At 35.2% G+C, this 26,014-nt stretch overlaps 1 protein-coding gene across 6 annotated transcripts; it reads right to left on the minus strand.

The window, feature by feature from the left end:
- Nucleotides 1–2,839: 2,839 nt before the first annotated feature.
- On the minus strand, nucleotides 2,840–26,006 carry LOC112462311 (phospholipid scramblase 1). 6 transcript variants are annotated; one of them, XM_025028024.1, is made up of 8 exons: nucleotides 25,902–26,006; nucleotides 24,378–24,606; nucleotides 15,578–15,729; nucleotides 10,999–11,097; nucleotides 10,298–10,515; nucleotides 9,231–9,386; nucleotides 8,790–8,951; nucleotides 7,380–8,527 (listed from the first exon to the last, which is right to left on the minus strand). In XM_025028024.1, the coding sequence occupies exons 3-8, from the start codon at nucleotides 15,696–15,698 to the stop codon at nucleotides 8,498–8,500; spliced, it is 786 nt and encodes a 261-aa protein (XP_024883792.1). In that variant the 5' UTR covers nucleotides 15,699–15,729; nucleotides 24,378–24,606; nucleotides 25,902–26,006; the 3' UTR covers nucleotides 7,380–8,497. The 6 variants fall into 6 exon arrangements, with proteins under 6 accessions (XP_024883795.1, XP_024883792.1, XP_024883791.1 ...); XM_025028027.1 differs by lacking the exons at nucleotides 7,380–8,527; nucleotides 8,790–8,951; nucleotides 9,231–9,386; ... (1 more) ...; nucleotides 10,999–11,097; nucleotides 25,902–26,006 and adding exons at nucleotides 2,840–3,214; nucleotides 3,476–3,646; nucleotides 3,919–4,056; nucleotides 4,878–5,077; nucleotides 5,572–5,670 and having other exon boundaries at nucleotides 24,378–25,262; XM_025028023.1 differs by lacking the exon at nucleotides 25,902–26,006 and having other exon boundaries at nucleotides 24,378–25,241.
- Between the last annotated feature and the right edge of the window lie 8 nt (nucleotides 26,007–26,014).

Below are 26,014 nucleotides of genomic sequence, written 5' to 3' on the forward strand. Positions count from 1 at the left end.
AATAAAAATAAATCAACATATATTCTTTGAAATAAATTACTTGCATTGAAAACATTACTCTTTGAAAATTAACAAACTCTTTGAAATAAACTACTTATATTAGACAAAAATGATTTATTTAACACAGAATTTGGAAGTAAAATGGTCCTTTTTTACCCTTTCTATTAGCACAGTTCTCGTAACACCATTCCTCACCTTTGTTGCACTGAATCCAGTCTTCAGGCGGTATTCATAGTCAGATCTTAGATTTGCCGTATTAGCATCTTAAGACATTACTTAAGATATTACTTAAGTTCTTGAAATATAAAAACGGACTATAAATACGGACCTTCGACAAATGGATGGCTGAATTTTTCATTACAGCACATTACAGTAGATGCAATACCAGTCCTGAAACCTTACAGCAATCAACAACTCAACGCAAAGTCATTTTTCCAGACTTTACTTTCTGTATAGCTTCGTTCATTTTGTTCCTTATTGAGACCATGACTCATTAGTTGATTGTATGTGCAAACTATCTAGGTATCGAAAAAAACACACTTTTGTTGCAATAGCTATAAAATGTCGAAAATTTTCATGATCCAAATCACCCCGAAAAAGATGATCCGATTAATCCCGTATGTCGACTTCATAAAATACATTCGTTTTCTCCAAACTATCTTAATAATATTATTTAAACTACTTACTAGACTAATTTAGCAAACATACACTGTAAAAATTATTATAATTTGCACAAGTTTCAATATAACTTTTCGTTACACGGTCACAAAATTGGGATCGCGATTTTACATTAGCGCCAAAATTTCTTCGTTTACTCACGATCTCCTACGCTTCTATTATGGACTGACACTAAATTACACACAATATAGAGCTGTTGTCTATTATTTCCGGTGCGGAGAAAACGCACAGAGGTAATTGGTTATACGTTAAAACAGCTCATTTGAAACAAAACACTAACGAAAACTGTCTAAAAGCTTATATTGTCGACTCTGACACTAAATTATCCGCAATACAGAGCTGTTGTCTGTTGTTTCCGGTGCGGAGAAAACGCACGGAGGTAAATGGTACGTTAAAACAGCTCATTTGGAACAAAACACTAACAAAAACTGTCTTAAAGCTTATATTGATCCGATTCATCTCAGTCTACCCTAATATCTCTTGGCAAAGTCGAGTGCTCACCTTCAAACAGCTTTTTCTGGTCCACGAAAAGATAATCGAGGCACATAAGGTATTCCAAGCCAAGTGGACATACCATACTCGGTTGCGGGCAGTTACCTGGAAGCAGATAAAAGCAATATTCGATAAGCGATGATAATCCGACGCGCTATTTATTGCACATGTAAATGATAGTATACATTCTTTAATATCTATCTATATGTATAAGCGGAATGTAAATTATATTTATATAATTTGTGATTAAAAAAATAATTGTTTAAAAAGAAAAATTGATATTTTACAAAATCATTAAATACACTGACCGTACGTATCATTTATGTTCGAATCAGTATATTGCCGGTCCGCTCAGTACGCGTCGAGGCTCGGCACGTCGGGACACGATATAACGGCCGGAGTCACTCCGCAAATACAAGGAGAGGAAAGTCATAAATAATAAATAGGAAAAACATAAATAATAAAGACGGATAGTCGTTAATGGATTTCACTGATTTTATTGCACTCGCGAATTTGGCGATTTGACGCCTTTCGCTCTGAACCTTGAAGCTACCCCTTCAATTTACAATCTCGAATTGCTCTGATATTTTCTCACTCAGCGTGTCGCTCTCGTAGCTTCCGTGAGCTCACTGAGTCACTGATTTCCCGGCCGCGGCCGAGGAATGGCGAGGTTTCCGCGCTCGAAACGCGCGGTCATCGAAGCGTAATCATCGGCTCGTCTTTGCAGCAGGCGATAAAATAGCTATGTTTTGAATCAAGGCAGACTCGCGCTTGATATGCTCGCATATTTGATAAGGAATTCGGCGACTGATCATGCGTTCCGCTACGGTGACGAGTTTCTAACAATTGACGATTATTTCTTTTTATTAAATTAATATCCTAACAGCGAGTCACATAGAAGAAGATATCATTATATGGATGATGCATATCAAATCCGTATCGTTTTTTTAACCGCATAATATAAATTTCACTTGTAAATTCAAGTAATAAAATTAATCCTTATTTTGTGATTAAAGCAAGTATGACACATACATACAGAATGCTTCGTTAAGAATATATTTCATTATAATGGTCAGTCAATTTCTTTATAGTTTTTAAATCCTTAGCATTATAAATTAAATCGTAATGATTTAATTGGGGGGGGGGGGGGGAGAATTTTACTACTTCAACCAGAATTATGTTTCAAGTCTGACAATTTGTCGGCGCGCAGTTTACTATGGTGGGAATAATATCTGTCTATTAAATATAATAAAACACGAACATCCTGTTACGACTTTCCGTGCCCTATTCTTCATACTGAATTTTAATTTTCGGACCCATTTGAATATTATAATATATTTAAGTCATGTTGCTATAATAACACACTACATATTGACTATATATTAAAACATCACATACTTATTGTAAGGGCGGCAGTGTGGTCTAGTGGTTAGAGCGCCAGACTCGTAATCTGGGGAACCAGATTCGAGTCCACTAGAGCCGTGGAATTTTTTTCCGAAAGCTGCGCCCCTCCGTGCAAGATTGAGGCCCTTGTGCGGAGAAAACTGGGCTCCGTCTTTCGGAAAGAGACGTTAAACCGTTGGTCCAAAGGGTTAAAGTGAGAGGATAAGGATAGTATTGGTAGTAGATTGCGAACCCTACGGGGATATGCAATAAATTGTCCGCATACTTATTGTATAAATGTATAATATGTAGCACTCGTACATTTATTTTACATAACAGGAAGCAATAGATATAAGTAACTGTAATATAAATATTACAATATATCTGTTATAAAAAAGATTACTCCAAAGTTATATAGGCAGTAACAAAATTATGTCGACTGGGAAGATATCACCCTGAGTATGTGTACATACTCAGCGCTCGCCTTCATTTATGTTGCCTTCCATAGTTAAAAATCTTTCGAAGTATTTGATATATAACAAAATATTTTTGATGGACATATAAAGCTGACATAGACAATTAAATCGCTTCTGTCTTTTTTTTTTTTTAATTGAGACAGATTGACTTATCTGCTTCTCCGCCTCGCGAAAAACAGGAAGTCCTAAAATATTAAAAGATATAAGTCAACATATTGTATACCAAAAATTAAACTGTATTCATACTAATATTTATTAGAAATATTTCTTCGCAATTTGACTTTACTTTCTTAATTAAAATCAGTCAAAATCAATTAACAGTACACTGATATTAATATTGGAAATAAAATATTCCTTTTTCGCTGTAATATTTTTTTCTATTTTTTTCTTTTTCGTATCTCTTTCCTAAAATAAGCGATTGTTTATAGTGTTTTCGCGATACTCACTATTAGAATAGTTGCTCCCAGTAGTACGGCCTTTATTTTTACATCGAGATCGCGCGGAAAGTTAATGCCATATTTATCCGAAACGTGGAACTGGTTGAACATTTCTTGAGAAAAGCCTCTCCAATGCTTTTGAATCATGCCGATGTCATACTTTTCATCCAGAGATTTGACCTGCGGATTTGATCATTGACGAGCAATTATGAAAATCTTAACGCTGTTTAGCAACCTACGCCAAGTTTGTGACATTATATTATTCATTAATTATCACTTATTCTCAGTTCTGTATTTTACTTTCAAAAATCTTCCAAAAACTCGAAATTAATGTTAAGAAAAACAATTCAAAAAATGTTAATATGATATGTAATAATAATAACGATAATGATGATAATTAAATATCATATATAAGTGACATACATTTTGTAAGATATGGAATGTTGCGATACCTTAAGGTCAAATTGTGATCCTTTTATCATCAATACTTCCTGATCGGATGCGTCGCGAATATAAAACTTCCGTTGCCAAAAACCCCACTCTTGAGTAACGCTGCCCAGTAAAGTACTTCCGGAATACATTTGTAAAACCTGCGAACAATAAAACTTCAGTCATCTGCTAATCAAATCTGGTTATAATTAAACTTAAAAAATAAAATTTATCGACTATCTAAGGCCGAGCTGTTACCTGAAAGCAAATAAGAGCAACATGTAATTGCTAAGTAATTTTATTCGAATTCATCTCACACCTACCTTTAATTTTATTAAAATTCTAACATTAAATAGGACTGTGGAATAAATCGTTACGTACGTATATGAGAACAAATCTTATGCCGGGTATAGACTTGTATCAGATCACCATATCGTATCATGATATTTTCTTATAAAATACGGATATGTTGATTATAATGATATATATGCCCAGGCCTTGTTTTCAATCTGTAAGATATGGGATACGAATACGAATTGAAAACAAAGCCTTGGCGTATCATTATATAATTAATATATCCGTATGTTGGTATTTTGATAAGAAAATATCATGATACGATACGGTGACCTGATACAAGTCTGGACCCGGCCTAACATTTGTTCACATATACGTACGTAAGGATTTATTCCACAGTTCTATTTAATGTTAAAATTTTTATATAATTAAAGGTATGTGTGAAACAAGCTTGAATAAAATTATTTAGCAATTACATGTTTAATTTTTATTGCGTTTAAAAGTTAATACTTTTTTAAAAGTTAATTGTCATGAACAACTTATTGATTTTTCTATTTAAGAATGAAATTTAAAATTAAATTCCTCGAAGAATACAACGATGGAAGATATCTCTTTGCTAGTTTTTAATATGTTTCACATAGCATAGCCATAACAAATACACTAAATAAATTTTAATGACAAAAACTACCGGCAGAGAACAGCATGTCATGAAGGGTTGAACCAAACGAAGAGTCTCTTGTTGATTTCTGTCATAAGTGATGTATTCGTGAAATGAATTATACTTTCGCAGGCAGGTTCCCCAGTAGGTTCGCAATTCCTGCTCTATGTAAAACACCCTCTCGCCGTTATTATCCGTAATACCATACTTGTTCCTTCTAGTTTGCCATCCTAAAAAAAAGATAACGTAGTGTTAAAGCACATACAAAATTTATAATAGTACTTAACAGTAACGCAATATGTAATGTAATATAGTAAATAAATAAGAATAAGTTTAGATATATAAAATTATATCGTATTCATTAAAGTGATAAGAAAGTTATTAAGTATATATGCACTGTGCAATTATCAAATCGTAATTCTTTGTATATTTGTCATAATATAAAATAGAAAATGCGATTATATGTATAATAAAATTATAATTTTATATTAAATATAATAATCTTGTAATTATACGGTTATATACGAAATTATGCGTTTATCATAATACAAATAATGAGACTATTGCGCGGAGTAAATGTTGGTTTCGTGATTACTCCAGGGAGTAATCGTAATAAATCAATACACTCGAGCTTTGTGGATCTGGAATTACATATATTCACGTGCGGTCTTAAGAGAAGAGCAGTGTTATATTTTTATATCTCTTGGCAAAGTCGAGTGCTCACCGTCAACCTCCATATTTTTTTGGTTTACGAGAAGACAATCAAGGCTCAGAAGATATTCCAAGCCAGGTGGACATGTTATACTCGGTGGCGAGGAGTCATCTGAAAGCAGATAAGAGCAATATTCGATAAACAATGTTAATTCAACGTGTTTTATTGTTTATGTAACTATATATATAGTATAAATTCATTAAACTCTATATATCTACAAGCGGAATGTAAATATTTATATAATCTTGATAAAAAGAATAATCGATTAAAAAGGAAAATTGATATAAATTTACAAACTCGTTAAATTATATATTGACCGTATCATTTTCGATTATTCTTTTTATTAAACTGAGAACGCTTCTGATTAAATAGCACATTATATTCAAAATAGATTTACTTGCCTAACTCTCTTACACACAAATTGTGAAAACGCAATCGTCAGCGGCAGCCGCGACTCGCATCAAGATCGAGATCAAGTTTCGAGACAAGCAATCAGCATCGCGGAAAACAGAACAATGGACTTTCCATGCCTTTTTAAGACCACTATTTCTAATGTCTGTTAAATTTTAATCGACCGTTAACTTTCATAATAACCAACTACTATTGGCTATTCTAAAAAGTTAACGGTCGGTTAGAAGTTAACAGACGTTAGAAATAGTGGCCTTTAGAAAAGGATTAATATCCTAACAGTGCACCACATAGAAGAAAATATTAGGTATTATATAAATGAGGCATATAATATATTTTATAGTTTCATAAATCCATATCGATTTTTTTTTGAATACGTAATATAAATCCCACTTGTAAATTCGAATAATAAAATCAAGCCTAATTATTGATTAAACGATTAAAGCAACGTATTATACAGATATACAAAGCTTCGTTAAGGATATTCCATTAAGAAAAATTCATTTTTTTAAATCGTGACTTTTTACGTTATTCTGTTACCATATTACCATGTTATGTTAATGGTAAATTTATTATTAATTAAAAGAATATTAACGATAAAAGGTGGTCGTGAAAAAAACCATTTAAGAAATAGACATAAACGTAATGAATTTCAACGTGATTATTAAATATGTAAAAAGCATATTTATTATTAATATATTATTAACATATAAAAAGCACATTAATTATTAATATAATTAGTATAGATATACTTATGCTAAAGATTATATTTTAATATTTAAAAACATGTATACAAAGATTTATAATAAACATTTTATTAAAGAGGCACCTATGTCGTGCGCAAAAAATTTCCTATTTTCGGGAACTTTTTTCTTAGTAAATACATAGTATTCGATACGGTTTTTTAATTTTATTCGTTATATATTTGAGTGTATGTCTATAAAACAATTGTTTTTTTTATATAAAAAATGGTAACTAAGAAGTTGCGTACACCAGTACATGGTTCCAGTGTCTGCATGATTTTGCACTGTAGGTCAATTTGATATAAAAAACAACCATATTTTATTGTAAAGAAATATTGTAGTTGCGAACTGTCGGAGAGATTTTTTAATTTATAAAAATTCACGAAATTAAAACTTGAAAAAAAAGTTAGAATTTTGCCTTAAAACTTATCTACTATCTTTGTTATAAAAAAAGAACAAAATAGAAAATCGGAAAGTCCCCGACAGTTCTATAACATTTCTTTATAAGAAAATATTGTTTTTCAAATCAAACTTCGTGCATGCAACTTGCTATAAAAGTTAGTTTTTTATATAAAAAATTAATTTTTGTTATAGACATACGCACCCGGCATCAATTACTGTTATTTATTGAGAAAAAAATCCTGAAAATAGGCCATTTTTGTGCGCGACAAAGGTATTCGCCCCTTTAAATAAACATTTTTTACTGTATATAAATACGCAATATTCTTATTGCGTGGGTATTCTCTAAATCTGAATCAGAATAGTACTGTGAATCAGTGAATATAGTCACTGATTCAGATTTAGAGAGTAACAAAATATTGTATGAAGCTTGAGATTACAATGATTAAAAAATTATATATTGTCGTACACAATTTAAATATTTGTTTCTTATACCATTAATATACATAAATTTTTATATCACATACAGAATAGTGGTACAAAGATAATACTTTGTAATTAACGCAATTTCGAAATTATTTACACAATTTATATCAGCAAACGAAGAGTCCAGTCTTGATGCTGATCGAATAACAATTAACAATTGTCTCTCATTGTATGTACGTGTGTGTATATGAAGGGAATCATTTATATTATTTATTGTTACATTATATGATATTTGGGAGACGATTTAGTAAGATAAATAGATTGCAAAGCAATGAGTAATACTTTAGATGGACAGACAATTGCATTGTGTTAATAATAAAATAGAGAGCTCTTTGAGATTGAACTCTGCAATGGACACGAGAGATCGATCTCCGTGTATGTAAGCACAATTGTAAGTATACTTGAATAGTTTAGTTAATTATAGTTTAGTTAATTATAAAAATAATAAAGCTTATTCGTAAAACGATTAAAAAATCGTCTTATATATAATTGTTAGTTATAATTTCACAGTTTATGATTAATAAGATTCCTGAGTATGTGTATACGGCGGTCGCTTTCATTTACATTGCATTCCATAGTTAAAAAGTGATTTCGCGAAGGGGTTAAGCGAGGACGATCCATCTAATCGGCGAGCGTCGATCATCGGGGAAATTGATCGATCATTGCGACGTGAGAGACTAAAGACCGCGCGCGGAAAAAGGAACTCTCGTTCGGTGGAGATCATGGTGTGACTCGTGTGCGATAGAGAGAATCCCTCGAGAAGATCGGCGAAGTTGTCCGGTGGTTGTGTGATTCCGGTGTTCTATTCCATAGTTAATACATAACGAAATATCTTTGGAGATATAAAAAGCTGATATGAACGAATCGCTTTTGTCTTCTTTTAAAAATTGGAACACACTGACTTAGGTTTCCTGTTCGAAATACATGAAGTCCTAAAACATTAAAAGATATAAGTCAATATATTGCACATTAAAAATCAAACTATATTTATACTAATATTTATTAGAAATTTCTCTTCGTAATTTCTTAACTTTAATTTCTTAATTAAAACCAATTAAAATTAATCGACTATGCTAATATTAATATTAAAAATAAAATATTCTATTTTTGTAGCAATATTTCTTTTAATTCCTTTGTTCTTTGTATCTCTTTTCTTAAATAAGGGATTGTTTATAATATTTTCATGATACCCACTATTAGAACAGCCGCTCCTAGCAGTACGGCCTTTATCTTGACGTCGAGATCGCGCGGAAAGTTAATTCCGAATGTATCCGAAACGGTGAACATCTCTCGAGCAAAGCCACTCCAACGCTTTCGAATCATGCCGATGCGATGCTTCTCATCCAGAGATTTGACCTGCGGATTTGATTGGCGAGCAATGTTAAAAATCCTAACGCTTTTTATGCAACAAAATCGCAATTCAATCGCCAAGTTTGTAATATCATATTATTCATCATCATTTATTCTTAAGTTTTGTATCTTACTTTTAAAAATCTTCCGAAAACTCGAAATTAATGTTAAGGAAAACAATTCAAAAAATGTTAATATGATATGTAATAATAATGATGATGATGACGATAATTAAATATCATCATAAGTGGCATAAATTTTGTAAGATATAGAATGTTGTAATACCTTGAAAATTACGTCAACACAGAAACGAATGAGTGGCCCTTTTATCATCAACACTGCCTGGCCAGATGCGTCGCGAACATAAAACTTTGGTCGCCAAAGACTCCACTCTTGAGTAATGCTGCCCAATAGAGTAGTTCCGGAATACACTTCTAAAACCTATGAAAAAAAAACTTCAGTCATCTGCTAATCAAATCTAGTTATAATTAAATTAAAAAAAAAATGTATCAATAATCTAAGATTTGTTCTCATACACGTACGTAAGAATTTATTTCACAGTCCTATTTAATGTCGGAATTTTAATAAAATTAAAGTTACGTGTGAGACGAATTCGATTCCAATTATTTAGAAATTAAATGTTTAATTTTTATTAGACATATACCATAAATAAACAAATAAATACATTATTTCTCTAAATAAACGCTAAATAAAAAATCGATATTAGCATTTCAACGAAGCGGGCAAAGTTTCGTCGAAAAGTAAACTTGACAGATGGCTTGCACGTGTGAAGAAACTTTGGTAGACACGATACAAGACAGCAGTTCTCATCTCGCTTAGATTCTAGATCTCGTTTTTAAACTTGTTGTTATTTCCAATATCATCTTTCTTATTCTTGTAATTTAATATAAAATTGTGATTTAAAATAAATTTAAAAAGAGATTATCTATAAATTTTAAGTTTTATTGTTAGGATATTTAATAACAAATTCATTGTTATGAATAATAATAACTCAGTCAAAAGAGAAAAATTTACTTTAAATTATTATTTTTATAAATTTTCTTACTTCAGAATTTTAAATTTATTTAGAATTTATAATCATAAATTTAAATATTAAATTGCTCTAATTCATAATTTTTATTTTTAATTTATTCTAATATTTACTAAATACATTAAATATTCTAAAATTTTTAAAAGTTAATTGTCATGGACAATAATGACAAATGAACTTATTGATCTGTCTATTTAAAAAAGAAATTCAAAAATAAATTCCTCGAAGAATAGGAATGATATTCCATATAGAGATAACGCGGATATCAAATACACTGAATAAACTCTAATGACAAAACTACCTGCAGATAGCAAGGACAACAGCAGCCGTCGCATCTGAAGGGTCGAACCATGCGAAGAATCTCTCGATGATTTTTGTCGTAAATGTTGAATTCGCATGAACGATACTTTCCCAAGCACAATCGCCAACAGATTCCCGACTCCTCGGCCATGTAAAACACCGGCTCGCCCTTATTATCCGTAATAACATACTTGTTTTTAGTTTCCCATCCAGTAAAAGCTAAAAAGAAAATACTGTAGTATTAAAGCAAAATGTATATACATATGTATAATAGTGTTTAATACAGTAAAGTAATATGTAATGTAATATAATAAATAAATAAAAATAAGATTGGATATATATATAAGATTATATCGTATTCAAAAAGTTATTAGGTATCCACTGCGCAATTATCAAATCGTAATTCTGTGAATATTTATCGTGATATAAAATAGAAAATGCGATTATATATCATGAGATTATAATTTCATATTAATTATAATAATCTTGTAATTATACGGTTACGTAGAAAATTATGCGTTTATCATAATACAAATATATGAGGAGGCTATCGCGAAGAGTAAACGTAGCTCCGCTAACTCAGGGAGTAATCGTAAATCACACGCTCGAGCTTCGCGGATCTGGAATACATATATTCGCGCGCGGTCTCAAGAGAAGAGCAGTGTTATATTTATATCTCTCGACACAAAGTCGGGTGCTCACCTTGAAGCAACTCAATTTTCTGGTTCACGAAAAGATAATCAAGGCCCATAAGGTATTCCAAGCCGGGTGGATATGTCATACTCTGCGGCGACCAGCCACCTGAAAGCAGAAAAGAGCAATATTCGATAAGCGATGTTAATTCGACGCGCTATTTATTGCTCATGTAAATGATAGTATACATTCTTTAAAATCTATACATATATATAGCGGAATGTAAACGTTTATATGATCCTGATAAAAAGAATGATCGATTAAGAAAGAAAAATTGATATAAGTTTACAAAATCGTTAAGTACATTGGCCCCTTTCATTTACGATTATTCCTTTTATTAAATTAATATCCTAACAGCGCGTCACAAAAAATAAGATATTATATAAATGACGCATATATTTTATAGTTTTATAAATCTATATCGATTTTTTTTTAACCACATAATATAAATTCCACTTTTAAATTCAAATAATAAAATAAATCCTTATTGATTGAAGCAACGATGCAGATATGATACACAGATGATATGCACAATGCTTCGTAACAACGACTATCACGAAATACATGTTCGCGGAAAGTATTCTGTACCTCTGTTCCTCCTCTGTCAGAAATCTGATGTACCCTTTCCTCTTGGACTTGTAATAACGCGCCAACGTACTTTGGAAGAGTGTTCTCAGCCGTCTACGTATCTGGTCCAGCTTGACTGTCCACGAAGTTTCAAAGTACTCTGATTCCGTTGCACGCGTAGAACGCCGCATGTTTCGATATTATTCGTAGATCGCGCTTTTATAAAGCGACACACGTTCGTGTCAACGTCTGGGACTGAAATTAAAGTGCCTTTATCGCTGTAACTCCACTATCGCGTACTCCACAATTATCATCACAATCTTATAGGGATATTTACAGACATTATGCAATCAAAGATTAAAGGCAGATAATTATCTGAACTGAGAGAATGCTCAAAATTCACTGTTCCAATCCAAATAGCTTCAGAAACTTTTCCTTGAAGTTCTTGCCACTTTCCAAATTTCTGCTTAAAACTTTCGTCGCTGTTCCGAGGATCCTAAAATTCTAAATTCATCCTCGAACTCGGCTCTTTTCGAAATCTTATCACTCTCATCCATCATTTATCACGATTGTTAATCTCACGAAAATTACTGCTGCGTCGATCCGAGACGTTTGCCAGCAGCGTTCGCGAGTTGTCGCAATTGCTTTGCTAACGTTCTCCACCCTCCTCGAGACGAGGGAGATAAAACTTTTTCCGCGAATATCCTCGTTTCTCCCGGCTCGGATTTTTCTCCCTTTTTTTCATTTATCGCTTAAGAGATAAATATGAAAAACAATGCGATATATCAAAGCTATGTCGCATCTAGTGGTATATACATACTTGTTTTTCACGTCGAGGAAATTAATATTGCGAAAAATTCACAATCTAATGTTAATATTTTCTCAATTAAGAGAATTCCAAGAGATATTCATCAAAAAGGGCGGAAATTATTCAAGTCGAGAATTTGTTCACCATTGTTCACCAAACTTGTCCACCAAAAGAATTTTAACAATTCGATCTGTTGACCATTTCTGTGAATTCAGTATATCTCACTTCCTGTTTCTTTTACATGCCTCTTCAAAAATTCCTTTTTTTAATCTTCTGTTTTTTATTTATACACTTTATTTATACAATTCTGAATCCGATTTCAATCCTCCTTCTTCTCCTTTCTCCTTTTTTCTTCCATTTTTCCACTTTTTTCCCCTTTTCGTCTTATCACTACTAACCAGGTAAAAGGCAAACAATACACTGATAGACTCGAGTGATCGCACTGTGGCTGTCCGTGCTTATCAGAACATTTCACGAGTCAAATACACGGCAGAATAATCTTTTTATCTCGGAGAGCAACAACACGCCGAATGGAAACACGATGTTGCCGATCGCGACGACCGAAAAGTCCGTCGTCATCGTACAAACACGAATGATAACATTGTATACGACTGTCTGGATGACGATGATACGTGACAACCACCGTGGACGGTCATTATCTACTTTATACTAATCGTCGCTCCCGGTGAGCAACTATCCATGGGACATATACCGTCCGTGAATCGTCCTTCTGCATAGATTGCACACAATCGAGACACGATAGGATACACAGAGCTCGAATTTCTCGTGGTGAGCCGCAATTACGCGCGATAGGGGCAATATTTGGATTATGATCGTTGGATGTGGAGGGTCACGAATGTCCTCCGACCGTGCCTATCGCAATTAAGCGGCACGATCATGGAACAGACGTGTTCCGTGCTAATAGCGTCTTTAGGTCAACGTTATACGATCAATTAGAAATAATAATTACAATTTAATTCTAATTATATTCGAAACCTCTTCTCTCTCCAGTTTAATAATTATATATTCAATATCTTTATAATTTGGAATATTTTGTAATTATGTACAAATTGTATACATGAATACACATATGAAGATAGAGATATTAAGGGGTAAAGCCATTCTAGAATTTTCAAAAAATCGATTTTTTTTTATTAAACGATGCTTTAAGGTCTTAGAAATAAGGTACACTTGGTTTCAAAGCTCGGAAAAATCTCTATTATCCCTTTTTCGTAATCCGTCTGCCGCCGCGTTCACATCTGTGAATGGTGAAACTGAAACTTTAAACGCGTTTTTCTCGAAATTGCTTTTTTAAAGTCGGGCGGAATCAGAACTCGAACACCTTTTATCCGATTGACTTGAAATTTTGAGTGAAACTTTACAATAACATTATCTTTAGAAGTACCTAGGGATTTTGCGATAAGTTGAACAAAACTTTTTTTATAAACAATTTTGTGCGACATTTTTTAGCGAAAAATGAAGCATTTTTTTCCAACATGCACCATTCTTACAAAAAATATTTCGCAATTCCCCTAGGTACTTCTATAGAAAAACTTATATATTTTTCAAAAATCTTTGAATTTTTGTTCCAGCTCAGAAATTATAGAAGCTTCGATTCCGCCCGTTAGACGCCTTCAGCAAAAAGGCACTTTGGAGCAATGGCTCTGGTGCCGCCATTTTGGCAATAAATAATTAATAAAAAATTTTTTTTATACTTTAATATATAGATAATAAATAGAATTAAACCGATTTTCATTTATGATTATTGTATTTCTGAAAAAAATTATCAAAAATTAGCTTTTTTTGGGGACTCTAGAGTGGCGTTACCCCTTAATTTTATATAATATCAAATTGATAAAGTGAAGATGTGTTAAATATATAAATTAATAGAGAATTCAAATAGCTCGTTATAAGTTAAGCTCTGTAAGAAGATTAAAATACGAGCAAAATAAGGATGTTGGTTTAAAACAAAAACTAGTTTATTTACAATGGTATATTAAAAACAAGTACAGTTCAATTGTTTTTAATATACTGTTGTAAGTAAACTAGTTCTTATTTTAAACCAACATACTTGTTTTGCTCGTATTTTAGCCGTTGATCTTCTTACATACGAGAAAGAGAAAGGAGAGAAGGAGGAGACAGATTTAAATATAATTAGAATTAAATTATATCTCTTAAACACGACATAAGACATAAGATATAGAGCAATTTTTGTATTAAATGCATACATATTGAGAGACACGAACACTAATCTTATTGTACGAATAGCATCTGTTTAAAATAATATTCTCTCTATTCGTGCAAAAAACATCGTGAATGAATTAGACAGATGTGGGTTCAACAGCTGGCGATAATAAAACTGCCTCGCAATTTCGCGCTTCGTAGCGACAAAACGTAGTTCGAAGGAGCAAGCAAAAATGCTCATATACAATGGAAAACTTACGAGTTAGATTTAACGTTATCTTCTCTGTTTCTTATAATAGCAGAGAAATTGCTCGACGATGACGCAAACTTAGATCAGCGCCAATTGCCATGGATAACTAATGTGCCTCGATATTATTTTCCTCTAACGTGACTTTATCTATGCTAGCTGATTTTAGCGGATCTAAAAGAGGCGCCGGGAAATGCTAATCCCGCTAACAATAAGTGAACCTCGTGAACGCAGCTGCCCCCGAAGAATTGCCGGGTCAACTAAATTTTCTTCCTCTTCATCTAGATTCGAGGCGACGAGAAAAGAGCAGAGAAACGCGGTAATCAGGCCGAATTAACCGCCGCCGCCGTGGTTGACCCTAAATATTAGCGAGAGTTAAGTGGATTTTTATTCTGTCGCTTACGCTTTAGTTACGACGAAGAATCTAATTTAGCCGGGAATCTAATTAAAGTTAAAACACGTGTACAGGAGAGAACTCCGTTGTTACAAAAAAAAAAAAAGCAGCGAAACCGGAAGATAATACGAAACGCATTTATTTATTTTAAAGTATTTTTTAAACTGTTTGTATTCACCCTTCCCGAAATAAAGATTTCGCAGCAATATCGCTTCCAAAATTTCGATTGGATCCTTATAGATCTACGGGCGCTATTGACTCCGAAAAAACTCGTATAAGTCGTCGCAAGCGTTATGTGTTTCGTGCGATTTAGGGCCTCACACGTCAGATCTGCAGATGCGACGTGTCGGTTTTCTCGAATCTCGAAGAATAACGTCTGTTTTTTTACCTGGCGACAATACCGGCATCGGCACATTTGGTTGCGGCGGCGGAGCTGTTGCGATCGGTGGCTGCATTTCCTCCACCCCCGACAGCGGGGGATACGGTGCGTCGTACTTTTGGCTGCTCATTCTTCTACTTCCGGCTTACTTCTCGTCCCTCCTGTGAACAAAGCAAACGAAACCGACAGGGTCAACCGGCGGGTTTTCAATGGATTGCGCAAGATTTTTTAGAAAGTCGAGAAAAAAAGGAAGAAAAATGAAGCCTGAATGAATGAAAATGAACGAAATGAGCGAAAGACGGCCGTGTTGTAATAATAAAAATGTATAAAGAACATAAAAGATATTAACAAAATAAATAATAGTAAACAATTCGATTTTTAATTTAGATCCTTCTCAGCTTAAGGAATATAGAATAAAAATGTAGCTATACTAATAATATAATAAATTAATGCATATTAGCTAAATTTCTTAATTGATATGTTACGTTAACTTATGATAAATAAGAGACAAAAATCCTGTGTCTGATCGTAGATGTTAAAATTTAGAAAATTTATGTCAAAATTTGAGATTAATTTTGCAATTACGATTTATTTACCGTAAACATTTGAAAAATTAATTTTTGTACTACATAAATAAGAATAATATTGAAAGAAACATGCGTTTGCGTCTCTCCTACCGACGGAGAAAAATCCGAGGAGGAGGTGTTAGTTCTGAAACGAGTCGACCGATGACGGAAGCTGGCTCTGGCTGGCTCGCTCGCGTGCTATGATACCAGGCTCGCGTATGATACTGTTTATGTTGAAATTGTTGGGTCATCGTCCCCGCGTATCGCCGCTCGCGTATCGGTATTCGCGTCGTAAAGGTCATTGTAACGCGTATGTACGCATGTAATTCGCGTGCATGTGCACAGTGAGAAACAAAGAAGACCTAGCGTCGCCGATAACACTTTCTTTTCAGTGATAACTATCCTTTGTTCCGCGATCTGGCCCGCCTAAATCAATAGCAGCACAGTTGTTAAGTAGGAAACGACATTTGGAAATTTCCTTAATTTCCATGGAAACGTAAAGTTTCCTTATCGGGAACATGAGACCTTCTTATTTATGGTTCGGCGAAAGAGAAATTCTCTTCTACCTTCCGTCCTTCTTGATCCGGGATTTTTATCACGCATGTTTCGGAGAATTATCGACACACGAAATTTTCGGAACTATCCGCGTAACTACGTTTTTTATTTCAACAAATTATAAAATGAGATTTGTCGTAAAATGTTGCAAGCTTATTTTAGATTTTATATCTATCCCGAATTTTTATAGAAAGTAAAATTCTTATAATAAATTATGCGCAAAACGTTAGAACATAGAATTAAAAGTATTGAAAGTTAAAACTCATAAATTAGAATTTACTTTATTGCATCTTAATCGCACCTTTTTCGTATTCGTAGATTCTTATTAGTCATGAGTTTTCATTTAAATATTGTTTTTAACCCGTTGAGGTCATACCTCCTAAAAGTAACGTAGAGGTCACATGGGGTCCAATGGACCCCACAACAGTTTCCATTTGCGTTCTTTTTGATGTATCGACTCAAACCTTGAACTGGAATTAATTTATGACTTTCTCTTGATAATCCAATAATTTAAAAAATTTTTGTATGTTGAAAAAACGCGAGAAAAAAATTTTTTTTTCGAGATATTTGATTTTTTTCACAAAAATATTCATCAAAATTTTTTAAGATAGAGCAAAAAAACTTTGTGCGTTTTACTCTCAAAATAGTATATTTTTAAGAGAGGAAAAAAAAACCTGGGGTCCACTGGACTCCATGTGACCTCAACGGGTTAAAATTGTTATGTTACATTGTTATGTTATGTTATTGAGTTATGTTACAACAAATTAATTTATTCTAACGAAATTGCCGTTGGATTTATGACACTTAAATTATCAAATTATCGTTAAGACGCAGTAATCAGCACTTTCGTCATCAGCTCGGTCATCAGCTACTGCTGATTACGAAATTACGAAGAATTATTTTGTAACTTCAATATCAATTGCTCATCATCTATCGTTCGAAATATTCGTTTGAGGTCAGCTTTATTCACTGCAACAATAAATGTAAAAATAATTTAGTAATAATATTGTATATTATTGTGCATACTATGCATATACTACATAGATATACTATAGTATACATACTATAATAATGCACTAAAATTAAAACTTGTAAAATTGTATTAAAATTATTCCAATTATATAGTATGTACTGTGTATACTATACATGCTATACAGACTATACAGTTATTATATTGGAATAATTGTAATAAAATTTATACGAGCTTTAATTTTAATGTATTACGCGTATTATCTCAAACGAATATTTCGAACGATAGATGATGCAATTGATATTGACAAATATGTTACAGAATGCTGCGTAATTCCGTAATCAGCAGTAGCTGATAGTGATCACCGCGCCCGTCCTTAAAACGATAATTTGATAATTTAAGCGTAATATATATTATACGTACTAACAGCAAAATATATGTATAAGTATAAAAATTATTCATTCAATCAATTATTTTTCTCTCTCTCATTGTGTCAGATATGCTGAAATTAAAATTTGCAAATAAATGAAATAGAATATTTTGCGATGAGCAAGTGAGGTGAAAAATTCGAGTTCCACAAAGGTGTCCCTTTGTCTCTCTCTTTTTTTATTTTATTTTTTTTTTTATTTTAGACGCTATTTTTGCGCCGGAATTATAACGGAATTCCATTGCATCTCGCGAATCGCCGGAGCAAGACGAAATCGCTGACCGCCTACGTCACTGAACGTAGCCCCACGTGAACATTATATCGGATCGTACTACTTTTTTAACAGCCTTGAATGAAGGTTTTATGAAGCCCAATTGACAGTTTCCTCGTACATTCGTTTTGGCCTCAATTTTTTTATCACTACAATTTTTACAAGGTGTCACGCGGCCGCATTCGGGGGCTCGCGTATCGGGCCCCAAGTCGATATCTGATATGGCTTCCGCAGAATTATTCGAGTGTGAACATTTATTCAAAGAATCCTTCTACCCAAAGACACTTCGTATCTTAAATTCGAAGTACGAGATTCGAAGCGTATTTTCTAAATCCTTAATTCTCTAAATCATAAATTCGAAATTACAAATCTTAATTTATAAATCTTATTGTTAGGCTTAAGATTTCAAAAATTAAATCTTTTTCTAGATTGTAAATTCTAGAAAAAAGGTTTGATTTTTGAAATCTGAAATAAAATAAAATGTGATATATAAGACATATAAATAAGTAAATAGAAACAAGTAATAAGAAGGTATAAATTCTATCTTTGGAGGTTTAATTGTAAGCACACAATAATATTTTCTATATTTAATTCTCTCGAACAAAATGCAAATGTCAAAGAAAATGTATTATGCAACACCTGTTGACCCTTTAAAGTTTCACTTCGATTGGAAACCGCATATATTGGACCTTACATAAATGAAGTCGTATAGGAAAAAAAAGAGGTAAAAAAATGTATAAAAATAGTCCGCAGCAATCTTGTTCGATCCATAAATGTCCAAATAAGCAATACAGTTTCTTTAAATTAAATGATCTCTTTACACGATTCTATTATTATTCTCTCATAATATTTATTATCTTCCTTGTGTACATGATTACATATATTTCAAATTCTAAATTACTATTCTGATACCTGAACTCTTCCTGCAATTAAAAAAGCTTACGGTTTAACATAAGTATATATGATATAAAGCTCGTGTTGCATGATATTCCTCCGCGTAAGTCTGATACTATAGTTAAGAGTAACAATCAAACAGACAATGCTCTTTATTTTATTCGCCGTACACGCTCCCCCCCGCGCACCATCTGAATAGACGCTTTTATCTTCACGTTGACGCATGGGACACGTGTTCCTGGTGGTACGCAATGCCGGCCGAGATTACGAGCGTTTAATATCGAAAGAACCACTCGATTCGAGCGCAGAGGATTCATGACTCATGCCCTTTTCGAAACGTACCGTCCGATTTCGCTGCGCGCCGTGTGTCGCAGCCGCAGCTCTTAAAAGTCACCTTCAACTTTTCCGAGGCGTCCATCATCGATCGTTTGAATGTAATCTCGTAAACTATTACCTCACCTACTCGCCGTCAATGAATGAACGCCTCGATAATGTCCTCGCGCTGTATCTGTAATTGGAATCCGCGAGAAAGAGAGAGCGCGCGAGAGAGATATGAATCGCAATTGTGGGCCGGAAATAGGAATTCGTTGAATGCGCCCGAGCTATGAAATGTATGTCGGAATCTAAAAAAAAAAAGACAAGACAAAACCTCGCAGGCAGATGCACGTCAAGATCGTTCCCCGATCATTTCCTCGACGTTCGCTAAACGTGTGATTCCCGCGGATTTATCACGGTACATTTCCACCGCGCTTTACGAATGATTATGCAATCTTAAATTCTTGCGATTGCAGAGGGATCTTGACGATGGATCTTCAGAGAAAACACGAGAGCAGAGACGAGACATTCTTGCGTCTACCTCGCTTTTACCTCGGCGGAGATCTCGGCTCGAGCTAAAATACATGTACCGTGCCAGAGATCTTTGGAAAGCGTCTAAAGCTTCTGGAAGACGTTCGGCGAACAGTTTGTGTTTATTTCTACCAACGTAGATTAACTTTAATTTTTATCTTTTCTTATGTCCATTTCTACCGATGCAGATTAACTTTAATCTCGGTTTACCTTACTTTTTATCTTTTTCTAATTCTCAGAACTAGAAAAAGATAAAAAGTAAGTTAAACCAAGATTCAAGTTGATCCGCATCGGTGGAAATGAGCATTAGTCCTGAAAATTAGAAGATAAAAAGTAAGTTAAACCGAGCAAGTTGAACTGAGTGAGATTAAAGTTAATCCGCATTGATAGAAATGAACGTTATTTGGGCAAGAAGAAAAACCCTGAGCTGAGAGTAAGCAGCCGGCTCGACCACCGGGCGCACAGTGGTCGGGGCAAAGCGTGTGTGATGCATTGCTAAGTTATGTACACTTTCATCGGCGGTGATGTCATCCGTTCCTCGCATGTGTATGCAATCTGTGCACATATGTATGCGCGCGTGTGCGCGTGAGGAGAGACTGCGTCTTGCATACCGCAAGGTCGCGGGACCGGACTCAGAGCATTATTTCGCCGCCCGGAGCAACCAAATTCCTCCCTTCCCCGCTGATCCCATTGAACAGATCTACCGCTATGAGTAGGCATTCACCTCGCCCGTAGAATTTCACATCCTCCTTTCATCGCGGGGATATTTTGGGACTTTAGAACGTGTCGTCAGTTGTATCTCCCTATCGGTCCTCGGTTCACGACCGAAAGGAAAAAGAAAAGAATTTTTTTAAAGAAATCTTTATTACCCCACGTACATGAAGATTTACGAGCGGAAGTGTATCTCAACTTGGTCGCCCCGTTATTTTAATGTCACGATTATTCCGATTGACCCGACCTGATATTTCGAGAAACATGTTCTCACGAAAAAAAAAACAAAAAAAACTAATGGCTACGAGAATGTCACCTGTGTAAAGGTGCAGTTGCAGTCACACGTATATACTCTGGCTTCGTCACTGTAAGGTGGAGATTATATTGAGTACACGTGATCTCACACACACACATACACACATATGCTTATATAACCAGAGAGCTATACGAGAGCCGTGGTAGTAACGCGCACTTCCGGCTTCCAGGTGAAAGAAAGGCGAGTTAAAGCATGTAGGAAAGAGATGCGCTCTCGAACGCCTCTTCAGCGTGATCTATAATTATCGGCGGTATTTAACGAGGTATAGGTATCCCATGTCCGCGGCATATATTGCGGAATCAAAGCTCGCGAACCAACTGGTCGATAGCGACACAGTTTCCCGCAACAGTGCTGCTGACATCAACAATCAAGGCAGTGGGTTCCATTAATGCGAGATCTTTGTTTACGGAGCGACAGTTCTCCGATTTTTCACGGCACTTTTAAAAATAGTTCCTAAGGTTCCTCATTCTACGATGACAGACTTTTGTGTCCGCGTCGAATTGATCAGACAAGCCAAGCCTCTTTCAACCGAGATCAATTGACAATTAAAGTTACAACTGAAAATAATTACAGTTAAGATTTTGAATGGAACTAAGACGCAGAATTCTGGAGTATCTTTGAACGGGCCTAATTTTCAGACACGCCGCGATGTAATTTAGGCTGGGCGCATACTATCAACTTTTTGTCGATTGACAATTTAGTCGATCATTGAAAAGCTTAGAGTTATTATGAGAGCGTGCATACTTGTCGACTCGATATCGACTCGACTAAAAAATAAAACAACAATTGGATGACTTTTTGACAAAAATGTGGTAACTGCACGATCGACTATCATCGACCGTGTTACCACACCCAGGAGTACGAAGCCGCGCATATTATCGACACAAAATGGTATCATACTTTCTAATACATAGGCCAATTAACACGGAAAGCTCGTTAAAACTGAATACACTCATTCTGTAATAATATAGTTCTCGATTAAATTGTTTAGTTGGTAAGAAATCGTTGGTGCTGCTCGACATCGAGTAAAGTCGATAGTATCCCAGGTAGCAGAGTGACGTCAAATGACGTCTAATTGAGGTCTCTAGACGTCATCCTGCTACCTGGGATGCGCCTATAGCCTTATTATAAAACGAAATTTTGTGTCACATTACATGACAAAAGAGACAGAAAACTTAGTAAAAGAATAGGTGAATAAATAAGTGTAGCATGTGTAACGATTAATAATTTTGTATGTCATAAGTAAAAAGCGTATCTAATCACGTATCTAATTTCAGATACACGCGATAATGAGCATTAGTAAATATTCGTCGTGATATAGATTTAACAATATAATCGAATAATGCGAGGAAAACGCTTATCGGCAACGCTGGCGGGAAGCGCATGCGATTACAGACATAATTTTCGTACTCACGGCGGAAGAAGAACCGCGTGGCAAGCACGTCGAAAACACGTGCCCCCCTCGGGATCCTAGCCAGCGGAACGAACTAACGGGCGACCGGCAGCGAAACAACGGGAAAAGACGAGCCGGTCTCGGTCTTGCCGGAACCGAGCGCTCCCCGACTGGGCGATCGCCGATTTTTCCTCAATCTATTTCAAGGCTGTCAATTTATCTTTAGCGATTGTCACGCAGCAACGCGCCAATAGGCCTGTTTCGATTTAGCTGAACTTCTTGCACGGTTTATCTTTTCTTTTCTTCTTTTCACGTTGGCGGGAAAAAGAGAAAAGATGAACCGTGCAAAGAAGTCCAGCTAAAAAAGAACAGGTCTAATTTTCAGACACGCCGCGATGCAATTTATTATAAAATAAAATTTTGTGTCGCATTAAATGATAAAGGAGACAGAAAACTTAAAAAAAAAAAAAATAGGTGAATAAATAGGTGCATATATTAATGATTTTGTGGGTAACTTTAAGGATGCGTTAAGCTCGTAAGAAAAAGGGAGATGAAGAAAATACTCGATTAAAAGCTGCCTCATTGATTAAAACGTTACAGCAGAATTAATCTCTCTTTCGCGGTTCTTCTCGATAACGCAAATTATACGATATCGCGTTATCATACGACCGATGATCACGGAAATAGTCCCGTCAGCGCGCGCATTCGTCATCGAGAGTAATTCGTAATGCGTACGAGATGAGTCAGCCGGTCCGACGGCGATTATGATAGCGGTATATGCTAAGCGAGAAGAAAGTGATCCGCGTGTTACCCGCGATCAGGCTAAAAATACATTCGTCTAAGCCTAAACCTATCGAAGTAGGACACCCGATATGGATATCTCTCATTTATATTTTATAACATGTCACGCCCAACGTATATACATTTGTATTCAGTTGTATTGTGTAACTCACAATTATTAAAATAATTAATATATCTATGTATGATATGATATACATGGTACATATCGCAAAATAATCATGATTCGTAACATGCTGTATTCTTAATCTACTCTCAATTGAAATTCAAAATTGTAAAAGCTGCGAGACAACGTTCATTTCCATAAATTGTTATTTCAATAGATTAACGGCGTAAGAAAAAGATCGTCTTGAAATAAATCAGGCACCGGTGCTGCAAAGCTCTAATATCATTCATTTGTGATGCACCCCGAGTCACGAGGCGCAAATTAGTCATTAAAGAACTCATTGTTGCAACGCCGCGCGCATTGCGGTGTTGTGGCTCTTTAAACATTTATAAAATCATACTACGGTTCTAAATAACGCGTTCCGACCCGCGTGATCTGGGCGATAAGAATACGAATGTTTTTCCGCGTGTACTTCGCTCATCGCTGTTATGTTTTTAATTTAATTATAATACAATTAAAAATGTTATATTATCTTTTTAATTATAATATGTTATATATTATATAGTTTATGTTATAATACATGATATTATTATGTTACAAGTATTATATATCATATTTATTATATTGCAAATAATTACGACTGATAAAAATTATAATTATTTATATATTTGAGTGAGAAGAGAACCTAGTATATTGTAGGTAACTCGATTACTCCCACTCATCTGCTGTTCGTCCATGCTGTTTGTCAACGAGAGCGTCATCCAAGTTTTCGATTTGTTTTTAGAGCCAGCCAGCGAGCCAGTTCGTACCGTTCGCGCGCGGTATAACCTCGGTGTGAATTTACGACGTCACGATCGAGTTAACCATGCGTACATGTGTGAGCGATGCTGGACATTACGGTAAACGTACTAGTAGTATCGCACTCTACAACACAAACATAACGAGATGCAACTCACTCCTCCTCGGCTGCTTCCAGCTGCTTCTCCTCGTCGCAAGGTCGTGGATAGCGTTGTCTCTGGGAGATACGAGAGAGTGACACTCGTATCCGGTGGGCGAAGGCGAAGGGAAGCTCCCTGGCTCCTGCTCCTCTGCTCCTGCGGCGGCTCCGGCTCCGGGCCGTCTTCCTCGCTCCCCTCCCATACCCCGCGAAATTCACGAGTCCGTTTCTCTTCTGCACTTTTTACGCTAAAATTAGAATTTCCGAATATTATTATCGTAGCGTTTCGCGAAGAGGAGGCAGTGGCACACCGCGAGCGTAGAAATCGCGGCTAAAACAAATCTCATCGCTATCTGTCTATCTATTTAATCGCCGATTCTCGCATTTTGAAAAGAAAAGAAGAAAAGGCCGCGAGTGCAAAAAGCATAAGGTTGAACAGATATGTCTCGATCCGGTCGCCATGGCGGCACGCGATTGGCCCGAATTCACCGAAACGGCCAATCAACTCGCGATCCGTTGAGAACGCGTCTTGAAGTCGTTCGGCCTTCCCGGCGCGGCGTTCCACGTTCTATATGGAGTGAACCGCGCGTAACTTCATTCCTTCGCCGTTATTGCGTTATTGAGATACCTTTTTTTTTTTTTGCTTATTTGAAACGCGCTCTGGAGGTAATTACGGTTCACCTGCCAATAATTATTTTTAACTCGTCACACGCACGTCAGTGCATTTGAATGACACTACAGCAAAAAAAGGAATTACTGCTATTTTTCCAATGTTAGCGACACGGCCGCGGATGTGATTGCTATAAGGCCCAGTTTCACAAGTGTCGGTTGGACATCACAAGGGGGACGAAAGAGACGAAGAGTGACTTAACTGGGCCTAAGGCCCAATTTCACAAGTGTCGGTTAACTTTTAATCTTAGATTAACTCACTCTTCGTCTTCTTCTAACGTCCCCCTTAGAAAAAGACGAAGAGTGAGTTAATCTAAGATTAAAAGTTAACCGACACTTGTGAAACTGGGCCTAAATGTATACATTTCTACCGATGCAGATTAACTTTGATCTCGGTTTAACGTATTACTTTTTATCTTCTTCTAGTTTTAAGGATTAGAAAAAATAAGTTAACTGAAATTAAGTTGATCTAGCATTGAAATTGACATTAGACTTCAATAAAGTCGTGCCGAACGTTGTTGGTTTCAATTTAATCCACGAAACGGAGACCCTCGATATATTTGTTCTCGTTTAGCAAGTGAACATTGCACTTTCAAAGTCTAATCTAAAAAGTGTACTATATAACGAAAACTTAGGAAAACAACCATACTTTAATTCAGAAGGTTGTAAGTAAAAAAATCAAAAAGTTTTAGAGTCAACACCCCACATCTATATGCAATTAAAAAAAGAAAACCTAAACTGAGCGTTCGCCTCACACGAGGACAATGGAGCGGGTTGAAGTGTCCGCTCCGGAGTTTTACTCCGCGCAATAGAACGACGCAATAGAACAACTCCTCTTGGCCACTTGGCACTCAACGGCGGCAAATGTACATACGCGCGGATTTGCCGTATATATGCACTCGAGATCACGAGGCGCGGCCTGTGGACATTCTAGAGTACACGCACAGTCGATGATCTGCGCGACGACGTGACGTTTCGTTCGAAGAA

Source organism: Temnothorax curvispinosus, unplaced genomic scaffold (genome assembly GCF_003070985.1).
Source record: "Temnothorax curvispinosus isolate PA1 unplaced genomic scaffold, ASM307098v1 QBEX01012227.1, whole genome shotgun sequence".
Lineage (NCBI taxonomy): Eukaryota > Metazoa > Arthropoda > Insecta > Hymenoptera > Formicidae > Temnothorax > Temnothorax curvispinosus.